At 43.6% G+C, this 15000-nt stretch overlaps 1 protein-coding gene across 1 annotated transcript in view; it reads right to left on the reverse strand.

The window, feature by feature from the left end:
• Positions 1-15000, reverse strand: part of LOC119572898 — a 99097-nt gene that overhangs the window by 17706 nt on the left and 66391 nt on the right. The window contains exon 3 of the mRNA XM_037919847.1: positions 5120-5254. Within this exon, the coding sequence (XP_037775775.1) occupies positions 5120-5254 (135 nt within the window). The remainder of the gene's footprint in view (positions 1-5119; positions 5255-15000) is intronic.

Here is a 15000-nt window from a genome sequence, read left to right on the forward strand (position 1 = left end):
CTATTCGACTGTTTATGCTCGTCTGGTCAGCTATAATAACCTCTGCATTTAAAACATCAATTGTTATACGTTGTCAGCTACACGCCAGGAATCCCAAATCTGTCGTACAGCTTCCCGAGTACCGTAAAAGAATTCCTAATAATACGTTATAAAAGAGAGAGAGAGAGAGAGGTGTACGAACCTCACTAGCCTCGCCAACAACAGCACCCCCCCCCCCACCCCCCCCACTAGCCTTTCGTCATTATGAAGAACCCAACTGCCACCAACAACCGTAGCCGCTTTTCAGGACCTCGCCACGTCCGCACATTACTCTGGGCGCTACTCAAAAGAGGCGTTCTTGCGTCCACAGGTTCTTGCCCGGAGTCAGGCGAATGCAGGTTGGGGGGGGGGGGGGGTACGAACGGCGTGGTTCGCTCTCTCCTGCCACCGCCTCCCTGGGCTAAGGGGGTAACTATTTCTCTCTCTTCTTCATTTGTTTGTGTATCGGTCTAGTTCTTGTAGTCACACATGCATGCATACATACATACATACATACATACATACATACATACATACATACATACATACACACACACACACACACACACACACACACACACACACACACACACACACACACACACACACACACACACACACACAATGTAATGTATGTATGTATGTATGTATGTATGTATGTATGTATGTATGTATGTATGTATGTATGTATGTATACAGAGAGCAGAGCGTCGCCCTCGCGTACCCGACCGACGAGCAATAGATCAGCGTCGCGGCGGCAACAATGGCCAAGACCAAATGACGCCGTCGCTTCGCATTACAGGGTCGCCTGAGGGCACGGCGCTTAATTACGGGCTGAGCGAGGTGGCACTGATTGCACGCCGGATCACACGCAGCATCACGGCGGTGCGGGGAAGTGGGGAGGGGGGGGGTGAGGATGTGTGTGTGTATGTGTAAGAGGGAGGGGGGGGATGTGCTTTTGTGTGTGTGTGTGTGTGTGTGTGTGTGTGTGTGTGTGTGTGTGTGTGTGTGTGTGTGTGGTGTGGTGTGCGTGTGCGTGTGCGTGTGCGTGTGTGTGTGTGTGTGTGTGTGAGTGGGGGGGTTGTATGGCGATATGGTGGGGGGGGGGGGAGTCCAACAGTTACGCAAGAATGAAAATGAAAAGTTACACTATACATCAACAGCAAGTTTTAAATGAACCCGCACGCACAGGCTTTTAACAACTTTAAATACACCCAAATACAAGATGTTTCATATTTATGGGAAAGGTTTACATATCTGTAACCCTTTACCTTTTATTTAGGTTTCACATAAAATTATCTCATTTCGCCTCACTGGGTTTTGATAAAGTTATATCTATATCTGTAAGTTGTATCTAATGTTGCTTTAGCTTTCCAGAAAAGTTCTTTCCTGTCGTTCTATCAACGAGGTAGCGCCTTGTCCGTAAAATACACCGATATTTGTGCATATATATACATATTCATTTACACATATATGCATAGACATATATATTCATATACAGATAGACACCGGATTCCCTATATATATATATACATATATATATATACATATATATATATATATATTTATATATATATATATATATATATATATATATATATATACATACTTTACAAACAAGCAGACATACATATGCATACTCGCAAACACACACACAAAAAAAATTATAATCATTAATTATCATCCACAATTATAAAAATAGAAAAATAAATGCATGAACAACTACACACTAACCTCACAATAACAACCACCACCATATATAACAATCTTAATAACGACAACCATCATGAACCAAGAGAAAAAAACAATCATTACAATCCCTACATTGTTATTTATCATTTCGCCATTACCGATATCACTATTAACTACAGGTATAGTGTAAATTCATATAACATATTATGAGCCCATTAGCATTCTCTTAATCGGGGCAATCAACGTTGATATTACCTGCAAGATTGTTCATTGGCGCGGTCGGGTATAAAGTGCTGAGTCATTGTTTGTAGTTGGGGAACCGCGGGAGTTTTCTCTCTCTCTCTCTCTCTCTCTCTCTCTCTCTCTCTCTCTCTCTCTCTCTCTCTCTCTCTCTCTCTCTCTCTCTCTCTCTCTCTCTCTTTTACGGTCTTCTCTTTTATTTTTCTCCCTTCTCTTCTCGCGTCTTCTTTTCTGTGTTTACACTATTTTCTCTTTATCTTTATTTGGTTTTCTTTTGTTTCACTTTATGGTTTGGTCTTCTCTCCTCTTACTTTCCTCTTCCCTTCATATTCCTTCTCCTTCATTCTTTCTTCTCATTTCTTAATTCCCTTTCTCCCCCTCCTCTCCTATTCTTTTCAATATTTTCTCCTATCGTCTTATCTGTTGTTTTTTTTCGTGCATCCGTACACACACACACACACACACACACACACACACACACACACACACACACACACACACACACACACACACACACACACACACACACACACACACACACACAAACGCAGATAGATCGATAGACAGAAAGACAGACAGATAGATATTAACACAACACAAATCACCAAACATGATAACCCACATATAAATAAACAAGAAAAAGGCCCTGAGTCAATCCCCTTCGCCAACGCCTTCCCTCAGCGAAATTACATAGACGATGAAAGAATAAAAAAAAAAAAGTGAATGACTTGCCTATTCAGATCCTCACTGCATTGCAAAAACATATGCAAATGATTATGAGCTACAGCAAAACACAAACCACGCTGTAAGGTAAGTAAAGTGAAGCTCCCTACCTTGATGAGTTACCTGTTCCGCAGGTGATGAGTACAGGTGATGTTGAGTATGAATGAATAGTCTTTACACGAACCACGTGAGTAATGCGTAGTAGTGTTTACAATCAATGTTATTCGTCACGGCAGATACACTCGCCTTTCATTCAGGGGAACCGGAGTGGATGGCGCGATACAGATTTCTCTTCCTCTTATTGGGTGCTTGTATGTTTGCGTGTGTGTGCGTGTGTACGTGTATGTATGTATGTATTTACGTATGCAGGTAGGGAGGATAGGTATCCATGAATGTATCTATGTATGTACGCATGCATGTGCGTATATATATATACATGCACGCACACATGTATGTGTGGATACACATATCCACTTTAAAATAAGAGACCTTTCCCCCATAATGCCAAATAACGCAAAACCCATAACGGCAATAAAGCGAGCAATCTGTAATTCTGCAACCCGCCCCGTCATTAGCCTCTGCAATATGCGCTTGCAAAAACCCACCTCTGCCCAGGTCTCCCCCCCCCCATCCCCCGGTACTCCTCGCACTACCGGGACGAACACGACCCACGGCCATCTCAGGAACGAAATAACTGGGATTTTTCACTGGACCAAATCTATATAGACTGGGGTTAGAGCTCATCTAAATATGCTTTTTTATTTTTTATTTTTTTTTTTTGGGGGGGGGGGGGGGGGAGGGGTGGTGAGTTGATGAAAGGTGAATAGGAATTTCAATTTAAGTCGAAAATAAGGGTGACGACGCCTTACAATGAAGAATGAAGGAGGCGCAGAAGGAAGCGCTTAATTCTGACATTCATTCTTCTCTCAACGGGACGAATAGATTGCGCGTTCGAAAGCCTTTATCTTAATGAATAAATTGCGTGTTCGAAACCCTTTACTTAATGAATAAATTGCGCGTTCGAAACCCTTCACTCAATGAAGAGACTGCGCGTTCGAAACCCTTCACTCAATGAACAGATTGCGCGTTCGAAACCCTTCACTCAATGAATAGAGTGAGCGTTCGAAGCACTTTACTCAACTCACTCGACTGGTTCATTGGCGAAATCCTTCACGAGGAAAATGGCAGTAGTAAGACTTCTTCATATTAATAGGTTATGGATGCCTTGTGCCAGTTTGCTGCCAGTCAATGTAATTTTTTTTTGTTGTTTGTTGATTTAATTAAAATCTTATTCATTTGTTTATATTTATTTATCTATTCATTTATTTGTTCATTTATCAACTGTTATTCATTTATTTACTTATTTTCATATATATATTTATCCATTTATTTATTTATTTTCTATCAATTTATTCCATTTATTATTCTGAAGGAAGTTTTCTTTCATCAACGATCTTTAGTTAATAGATATTCGAGTAAAAAAATATGATAAATATCAAACATTCATTAATGCTAAATGGCCTTGTTGGCCTCCTGATAAATTTTCTTTAACAGGAAAAAAACAACATCATTAACACTATACATAGGCCTATGCCACGCCCTTTTATTTTCTTCTTCTTTGTTTTGTAAATGTACAAAGCGAAAATAATTCAAAGCATCGACCAATTGAGGTCAACTGAGGCCGTCGAAAGTTGTGTCACCAAAACGCAAAGTTAATCAGGCAATTGGCCGAGTCTGTAAGGTCGAAGACGAGGTCGGGAAACTGAATTATGGGGAAGGAGAGTCCGTACGTTAAGTATAGTTCACTATTGTTGAATGTAAGAAAGGGAATTAAAATAAATAAGAATGGATAATTACACAGTCCATTCTGTAATTGCCTTTCCGACGTTGATCAACCTCGTTACGCCATTCCGAGGAAGACACAAGATGCAGCTTTTGAAAGTATCCTCATCCGTTCATACATTTTTACATCTTACGTATATAGTTTGTTTACCCTCTAGGCTACGATGCCCATCTTGCCGCCCCCTGACTAGATCCCAAAATTGGCACAAAAATGAATGTTTTATTAATATATTCCAGACTCTTGTTTCTTGTTTGTACGAGTGGTCATGGCGCATTCAGTTACAAGTACCTTTCTATTCGAGTTTTCAAGGAACGCCGAGTGGTTTGGAAAATCCGTTAGTGTAGAATCGTCATATTCTTAATATCTAAAATTCACCAAATTGTAATATAAATTCCTACTAAAGAGTACTACACATTTTTTTCTATAACCCCCCAAAACTACATTCATAAAATGTTGAAAACACCAAAACCTCACACGTAAAGACAAATCCAATTAAATAATGATAATACAAGAATCACAAAGCAATCAGAATGTCCCAAACAACCCTACCTTGTACGGGCGAAGCCAGAACTTCGCAAATCTCAAGCAAGCAAGCAAGCCTACCTTGTACTGCCGATGGGCGAGGAATGGGCGTGCATGGAGGCGAGGGCGGCGAGGGCGTGCTCACCGGCCCGCACCTGCTCCATGCTGCCCGCCACCAGGTTCCGTGCTGACGATACCTCCTTCACGACGCGATGTCTGGGGGACAGAGAGAGAGAGAGAGAATAATTTAGTTTATTCTATTTGTTACAGACGTTTTTTTTATGTGTGGTATGACTGGCTCTTGTGTCTGTTTAATGTGCTTCTCAATCACCCCCCCCCCCCTGTGTGCAAGGAATGGCCGGGGTTACCATCTAACTTCAATAAGGGATTCGAACTCAGGTCAGCTGGATTGCTAGGCGAGAACGATGCCAGTGGTGAGATTAGATCCCCAGTTGTTTATAATATTTATCTTTTTTTTTTAGGGGGGGGCAGGGTGGCGAGAGACTATACGTTGAAATTTATTTCTTTTTTCTTTTCTTTTTTCGTGCGAGGAGCGTTCAGATGCTCATATATATTCTTCGCGTTGATACAATATTAACAGAAAAAAAAGATGGTTCCATAAATAAGCACATGTATTTGATTTTCCTTCAATCTAGAATTAACTCGACATTCCATTGACCTTTGTTATATAATCAACCACGAAATTACCATCAGGTGTAAAAATAAAGATGTATCTTTATTGATCCTCGAAAGTTACACTCAAGAGCCTAGATGTCTGGACTAAAAATCGCTTGTCATCGAAAGGACAAAGGAACTCCAAAGGACAGAGTGATAAAGTAGCGGGAAAAGGAGAGAATGGAAGTATGTGTGTGTGTGTGTGTGTGTGTGTGTGTGTGTGTGTGTGTGTGTGTGTGTGTGTGTGTGTGCCCGTGTGTGCGTGCGTGCGTGCGTGCGTGTGAGTGAGTGAGTGAGTGAGTGAGTGAGTGAGTGAGTGAGTGAGTGAGTGAGTGTGTAGTAAAGCAAAAACAAATCGCAAAGCAAAAGAAACGAGAAGCTCCGCAAATGTCACCCTAGCGACACGGAAAACAATTTCCCCTGCAGGAACCGAAGCCGCGCCGCGCAGCCGCCCCTTCGCGCTGGACGTCGGTTCCGCGGGCGCCCGCAGGCCAAGCGGGTTCGCCCGCGGCCACGGCAGGCGGGACCGCGAGGGAGACGTCGACCCCCGGGATTTACGACGGTTTCACCACCTTTTTCGGGCCTTTAAACACGGGCTCTTGGCGAGGGGTGCCCCGTCGGTCGCCACTTGTTGCCTGTTCGAGTGTTTGTCGGTCCTTCGCTCTCTCTCTCTCTCTCTCTCTCTCTCTCTCTCTCTCTCTCTCTCTCTCTCTCTCTCTCTCTCTCTCTCTCTCTCTCTCTCTCTCTTTGTTTCTTTCTTTCTCTCTCTCTCTCCGTCATTCCGTTGGGAGAAGAGGCTTTGAATTTTTGTTTTTTTGGATATTATTATCTTCTCCACGTTGCTCAAGCTGGTAAGTTTGTTTTTTTTGTTATTGTCGAGTTCTTTACCGGGTTTGGTATTATGTCTCATGCGATCCCGTGATAATTATTTTTCTTTCTTTCTGTCTCTTTTTTTTTCTTTTTTTTTTCTTAATTTTTTGTGCATGCAAAGTACTGGAATACAGAAAAATGGACCTCGTCAGCGACACGTCATTATACTCGCATGTCACTCTCGTCTTTGCCTCGGGTCGGCGCTGTCGGCTCCTGTCGCGCCTCGGAATTTGGACATCTAATCAAAATATTTATGTTGTTTGTTCGGCCCAATAAAGTGGGGAGTATTTGGGCTCGGCGCCTGTTATCTCACTCTGACCCTGACTGACAGCTTCTTCATAATCCACTCCGTCTTCCACAATGACCCCCCCCCCCCTCAGGGGGAATCTGTCGCCTTCACCGTCTTCAGATACATCCATACGGACGTGCATGTAATACGTGTCTGCATGCATGCATACATGCATGCATACATACATACATACATACATACATACATACATACATGCATGCACATGCACACACACACACACGCACACACGCATGTGCGTGTGTGTGTGTGTGTGTGTGTGTGTGTGTGTGTGTGTGTGTGTGTGTGTGTGTGTGTGTGTGTGTGTGTGTGTGTGTGTGTGTGTGTACATATATATAAATATATATGTATGTATGTATGTGTGTGTATATATATATATATATATATATATATATATATATATATATATATTCACATACATACATATACATATTATAGATGCATTGTTGTGTGTGCGCGCACACTCACAATGTGTATAGACCGTATGAAATGCCTTCACCCGGAATGCAAAATTCACCTAGGCCTCATATCAAGAAATATGCCATTTGTTACTACAACACACTATCTACCATGTCGACTGCATAAAAAAGCATCTCATAACATCAACAAAAATCGCCCGCTTCTCAAAAAAAGAAAAGAAAAGAAAAAAAAAAATGCGACGAAAACAGATGTCCGTCAGCGCTGTCCTCTTCAAGCCAGCCGGGATCGGGGGCTTGGCTATTCAGGGATGCCGGCCTTATCACGCGAGGCACGGCAGGCTGACAGGTGAACAGAGGCGGGATGGAATAAAGTTTTTTTTTTCTTATGATGAGGATGAGGTTTTCTTTTTTTTTTTTGTTTTTTTTTCTCTCTCTGGTTCGATGTTTATTTATCTATCTATCTACGCTTTCCCTTCTCTTCTCTTCTTTTATTTTCTCTGCTCTTCTCGTTTCTTTTCTTCTCTTCTCGTTTCTTCTCTTTTTTTCTCTCTTCTCTTCTCGTCTCGTCTCTCTTCTCTCCTCTTCTCGTCTCGTCTCGTCTCGTCTCGTCTCGTCTCGTCTCGTCTCGTCTCTCCTCTCTTCTCGTCTTTCCCTCTCTCATCCATTGTTATCTTCCATAATTTGACGGAAGGATTACAAATGTGCACGTCAGCAAAAACGTCTTGACAGTGATTTATCCCGCCTGACTGTAATGCCGTATTGTGCACTATAATGCGTGTGTTTCTTTTGAACCCCCGCGGATTTTTAAAAATATTTCTAAGACCACCAATATTATATACTGTATATGTATGAACACTACTTCTCAAAAGAATGATTAATGACAAGACGAGAGAGCGAAAAGGACCACGCCAAATCCTCCAGTCGAGAAGATATGCAAATCAGGTCAAGATTTATGGAAAACCTTCAGAGGACCATCGACGTCTATTTCAGTAACATGCCTTCTTACGCAGGCCCATGAGCCATTAGTAAACAGATTCCCGCAGATGAAAGCTCCTATTTACAAGTGACAAATGGGCTGTTGTATAGATGAATAATTTAAGATCTCGAAGCCGCGCCTTGTCGACACATGGTCACTGAACGCACGCACGCCGCTCGTCATTTGTTTCTTGGTATCCCTACTGGCTAACAGTTTCTTCGTTTATTCATTAATTTGTTCAAGTAAAGAAAGGAATTAGTAGATAAATGAAATATTTATCTATTTATCAATTTATGTACATATAATCTATTTATTAGATTTTAATCTATTTATCTATTTAGATTTTAATCTATTTATCAATTTATGTACATGTATTTTTTTTCTCTTGTTCTTTTATCGTGTTTATGTAAGTAATTAATGGAATAAATAGGGATATAACGAAAAATCTTTTAATGTTTATTTTACTTATCTATTTACATCTTTTAAAAAATCTTTGTTCTTTATCTATCCCTCGTTTTCTCTCCCCCCCCCCCCCTTCCGTCTGTACGAACTCCCGAATTACAAATAATGGTTTTCCAAGATCATTTACAGCAATTACGTCAGGGTAGAAAGCTCAGAGCCGGCTAACGATCTTCTAAATGAGCAAGTGTGGTTCTCCGCCTCGACCCCGTGCTTGCCTCTGCCTGCGTGTGCTTGGGAGGTGTGATTGGAAATGCCTCTGGGAAACGAGAGACGCCCGTGGGGTGATAAGGGCGTGTCGGGGGCGTTGGGAAGTGACAGGGAGAGAGAGAAGCTTGGTGATAAGAGTTATCTGTGGCGCTTGAGTGATGGCGTGCATGAAAGCAACAAATGGAGTAATGGGTGGTATCTCAGCGGAGGAGAAAGACCTGTGTGTGTGTGTGTGTGTGTGTGTGTGTGTGTGTGTGTGTGTGTGTGTGTGTGTGTGTGTGTGTGTTTGGTTGTGTTGTTGTTGTGTGTTTGTGTGTGTTGTGTGTGTGTGTGTGTGTGTTGTGTGTGTGTGTGTGTGTGTGTGTGTGTGTGTGTGTGGTGTTGTTGTGTGTGGTTGGTGTGTGTGTTGTGTGTGTGTGTGTGTGTGGTGGTGTGTGTGTGTGTGGTGTGTGTGTGTGGTGTGGTGTGGTGTGTGTGTGAGTGGTGTGGATGGTGGTGGTGTGTGTAGGGAGTGGAGGTGGGTGGGTGAGGTGTGATGTGGTAGAGAGAGAGAGAGAGGAAGGGGAGAGAGAGAGAGGAGAGGAGAGAGAGGAGAGAGGAGAGCGAGGGAGGAGAGAGAGGAGAGAGAGAGAGAGAGAGCGAGAGAGAGAGAGAAGGAGAGAGAGAAGGAGAGAGAGAAAGAGAGAGCGAGAGAGAGAGAGAGAGAGAGAGAGAGAGGAGAGAGGAGCGAGAGAGAGAGAGAGAGCGAGAGAGAGAGAGAGAGAGAGAAAGAGAGAGAGAAAGAGAGAGAGAGAGAGAGAAAGAGAGAGCGAGAGCGAGAGCGAGAGAGAGAGAGAGAGAGAGAGAATTTCATAAGCCAGGAATATACGCAGGATCATGACAATTAAATTCTGTACTTTCTTAATAAAAGGAATATTACGGCAGCAGGATTTGATATTCACTGATAAGACCCTGATACCGTAACAGGCAGACAATACGTAAACAGGTAACCATCAGACTGATAACGGTAATCATCAGTACTGGTAACTAAAAATAGATACGGTAAAATAATTCTTATAAAAACAAACAACTGCATTATACCTACTAGCAATTCAAAACTGGAATTTCAAGTGTGTTCATAAGTTTCAAAACTTATCTAAAGGTTTCGTTAAATAAATCAAATGCGCTGGATATCGTCTTGCCAATGACGCCATCGCACTGGTCAGATATTTGTCGAGTCATCCAGAATATTACACTGAGAATAGTCTTTAATCCAAGGGACCTTGACTGTGTGTGCGAGTGGTTTGTGTCTGTCATACAGACATACATACATGCACATATGCGCGCGCGCGCACACACACACACACACACACACACACACACACACACACACACACACACACACACACACACACACACACACACACACACACACACACACACACTCACTCACTCACTCACTCACTCACTCACTCACTCACACACACAGTTAGAGAGCAATTGGCAATGTTAAAAGTGGTCATTCAACCGAAGGGATTTCAAGAGAATCTCAAACATTACCTTCATCACGATGTACAAAACTGAACACTTTTTGAACACTTATTGAATCTTTCTCATATCGAATTCGCAGACGCTGTACTATAGGGAGTGACCATCAGATATTTCTCCGAGTCTCAATTACATAAGATTAAAGAAAAAAAAGAGTACAGGTCCAGAGGGTAAGGCTGTTACCAAATATATAATTCTATTATAAAAAGAAACCGGATTCCCTTTTGACTGTATCCATTTCTTACTCTTTTTTTTTTTTTTTTTTTGGGGGGGGAGAAGGGGGTTAGGATAGGCTAGGTTAGGTCACTCTCTTCGCCGCTCTACGGACCGCCCAGCCATGTTAGAAGAAAAAAAAATGCCAATTTCTTGTACATTAAACTTTGATCTTTGAATCAACAGGTTTTCGCCTCGGCTGATTCTCCACGATGACGGAGCCTACACTGAGATACAGACCAGACTCCCAGGGAAAGGGGAGGGGGGAGGGGGAGGGGAGGTGCGAGCGGTAATGTTAATAGCCTCGTCCAAGTATTACCAGAACCCGGTGTAATTCTGACCTCTGAACCCGCCACGCTATTAAAATATTTCTGCGGTAGAGTTGGTTCCAGTGTTTGCTTAACGGCTGTAACGAATACCTGTTCGGTCAGGTTGTAAAATCTTGGCTATTTATGTATAGATTAAATAGTATAGCTTACATACACGTCTCTCACTGCATTGTGTTGATAACTAACGGCCGTTTACCTAGTTATATATCTATCCTTATGTCATCACCGCGATAAACACCCTGGGCCTTATTACTAAAAGGCTAATCATTAGCGGCTAAAATCTGTGGGATCTGAGACGTAAACTGGTTCCACGGTCTCGATTATTCACACATTGATTTGTAATCGAATTCCCATAAACGTAGAAGTTTTTTTTATATTATTATTCATCATATAAGGTTGGGTGAAAAGTGTTCTAATGAATGGAAATATCTAGTCTGTCTGCGCCAATCTTTATTTACAGCCGCGAAGATTCATTATAAAGTTGATTAATTATAAATTTGCTTGATAAATTGCCAAATGATAGGTTATGAACAGGCAGTTCCCAGATGCGAGTTCATTAAGCAGTGACCGTTTTTTTTAAATTCGTCAAATCTATGAACCATTTGTCATGGACGGCCAAATTTGGTCCAGTCCCCTGGTGTTGCCGACGATTTTTTTTTAAACAAATATCTGACATTTAGCTTATCAATTCCATCTTATGTTTATTCGACCTCTCCTCCTCCCCCCCATAATCCGAACTTGAATCATCAAGGAACCAAACTCGCTCACAAACACAACGCATAATCCCCCTCCCCCCCTCCCAAAATAATATACAACACACCCAACCATTAAATCACAAACGCATGAACACCAGAAAACACATGTCCTTGAACTCTACCTTCCCCCCCAGAAAAAAAAAAAAAAAAATCAACGAGGAGCCCGCGACCCGTTGGGTATAAGAAGTAACTCCATAAATTTGTGTAGTGTGCGGTTAAGGGCCGTTCTAATTAGCTGTCGTTTGCGGGAATTGTCGTTGAAGGCGTCGTCTGACAACGACCCGTGAGGAATCGGCTTAAAAGACGTCGTTTGTCGGGTTGATGTCGACGACTCGCTTGTTTGGGGTTTGTTTACTTCTGGTGGTGGTGGTGTTTGTACCTTGTGTTCTGGCGTTATCAGTCATGAGTGTCGTTCAAGTATTTTGGGTTTTGTTACTGTTCTGGCACTGTTATCGTCATCGTCGTCACCACCACCTCCACCTCCACCACCACCACCACCACCACCACCACCACCACCACCACCACCACCTCCACCACCCACCCACCACCCACCACACTCCACCACCCCACCACACCCCACCACCACCACACTCCACCTCCTCCATCCACACTCACCCCTCCACCACCACCGCCACCTCCACCGCACACCACACGCCACCACCACCTCCACCTCCACCACTATCATCATTACATATGAATGCATATATTCTGCCTTCTGTCTCATTTACATTATGAAAAGCTCGCGCATCTCGCACAACAAACCCAAAAGCACGAGCAAGGACCAGCGACGGCCAAACAGCGACACGAGCCTCGATTCCAACAGCTGTTCCCACATCCCTTTATAACCTTATACCGGCCACCACTTCCTCCCAAAGCCCGGTAATGAAGGAACGCCACCCCCTCCCCCCCAAAAAAAAAAAATCAAACGAAGACGTAAAAATGTTCATATCGAACCGCAGTGCAAATCCCTCTCTCTCCGTCAGCGTGTCACTTTGGGGTAAATACTATGCAAATCTCCCCCTTGTAAGGTTCGTTGACGGCTGTGACATGGTGGGGGGTGGGGGGAGGGCGGGGCGGTTAAGGGGTAGAGGGTAGGGGAAGTGGGGGGGTGAAGAGGAGGGAGGTGGGGAGTTAAAGAGCTTGGAGCCAGGGGGTGGGGGGTGGAGGTCAGAGCTGCCTCAAGGGGGCCTCGAGTAAACGACAGGTGGGTCGGACAGGGAGACCTCTTAATTGTCTTTTTGTATTGGATTTATTTTACTTTTTTCTGGGGGGGGGGGGAGAGGAGGCAACTCTACCCTTTACCCTTAAAAGGAAAAAATATATATATAAATATATAAATATATTTCAGACCGTGGGGAGACATACAAAGCTTCCCTCCACCCCCAGGGAAAAAAAACAAATATCTGTCGGTAAAAATGCGTGCCTTGGGAGATCGTACGCAAACCCGCCACTCAGAGCAAAAGAGGCACTCATGCATTATACATACATATACATATGCACACACACACACACACACACACACACACACACACACACACACACACACACACACACACACACACACACACACACATACACATATACACATTTTTACAAACGTGTCTTAGCAGATGGTGGGAAGCCCAAACCGCAGCCAATCTTCGCCGTGTTCCCGCCACAGAGGAATCGCTATCTCCGCGTAGAATCCGAGGAAGCGAATGTTATGACGGCTGAATCAGAAAAGGAGGATGAGGTGGATGAAGGTTCGAACATCCCCGCTCTGATTAGTTCACCCACGCGGCTTTCAGAGCACCGGCTCCCTCGTCAGCTAGGCGAAGTTTTATCAAAGGCATCATCCATATTCGCCAAACTGTTGTACATTTATTTTTGATAACATGCCTTTTTTATAAGTATATCGTATGGCACTGTGTGTGTGTGTGTGTGTGTGTGTGTGTGTGTGTGTGTGTGTGTGTGTGTGTGTGTGTGTGTGTGTGTGTGTGTGTGTGTGTGTGTGTGTGTGTGAAAGAGAAAGAAAGAGAGAGAGAAGAAAGAAAGAAAGAAAGAAAGAAAGAGAGAGAGAGAGAGAGAGAGAGAGAGAGAGAGAGAGAGAGAGAGAGAGAGAGAGAGAGAGAGAGAGAGAGAGAGAGAGAGAGAGAATCACGAAAGGAAAAAGAAAAGTCAACACACCTTACACATGAGAAGCCGCCCAAATCCAATCCGGCCCAATCACGAGAGCCAGTCCCAAGTTACAGTCACGCCAGGGGTCACGCAATCCGCCGTTGATTGGCAGTAATTCTTCCTCCCAATCCTCCGCGCAGACGGGGCCGAGTGGGAGGAGACACTTATCTAAATCCAGGTCTTGTAATCTGTCAATCCGTTAACGGCGGGGGCGTCTTATGTCAACAAACAAACGAGCATCGGTGGCAAACGGGAGCGCGGGGTGTAACAGGCGCCTAATTAATCGAAACAGATCCTAAAGAGACATTTGTTATCCCTATTCCTGGCAACGAGTTCATGTACGGAGGAGAAGGCGGCCGAGGAGATGCCCTGCGCCGCCGAAACACAACACGGGTTTAGTAATTGAGTTGCCATATACAGCGAGGGAGGAGGGGAGAGAGGGGGGGTATGGGAAGGGGAGGGAGGGAGGTGTGGGGTAGGGAGGAGGGAGACTATGAGTAGGGGGATGGGGACGATGGGGAGAACTTGTTAGTATTGCGTACACTACATTATCATCACCCACATCCTCATCTCGCAGCCCATTATTTCCTTAAATCGTGGCTATATTCTTCGCCCACCTGTATCGAGCCCCCCCCCACACACACACACACACACACACCACACACACACACCACACCACACACAACACACACACACACACACACACACACACATTTACCCCCGCTTGTTAAATTCACCCAACGGATCTTTACTCATGGTGTCTCACCGCTGTGCCCTTTTTTTACTCATGGGTACGTGAGAAAATCGAGCAATGTCGACGGTGTTGGTTTTCCTCAAGTGATTTATAAGACAATGCAATACATAACGAATACGAACATAAAAGGAGTTTCGCCGGTTCTTGCCCCCATAAGTGCGGTCGAGTACATGTTTTTGCTTGCCTAATGACACGTAATAAAATAATGCAGTGGAGTCTCTCATCAATCCATTTGAACTAAAATCACCATAAACAAGAAAACAAAAGCATCATAAACCCCGAGCACACAGAAAAAAAAGACAAAATAACGT

The sequence above is a fragment of the Penaeus monodon genome, chromosome 5 (genome assembly GCF_015228065.2).
Source record: "Penaeus monodon isolate SGIC_2016 chromosome 5, NSTDA_Pmon_1, whole genome shotgun sequence".
Taxonomy (NCBI): Eukaryota; Metazoa; Arthropoda; class Malacostraca; order Decapoda; family Penaeidae; genus Penaeus; species Penaeus monodon.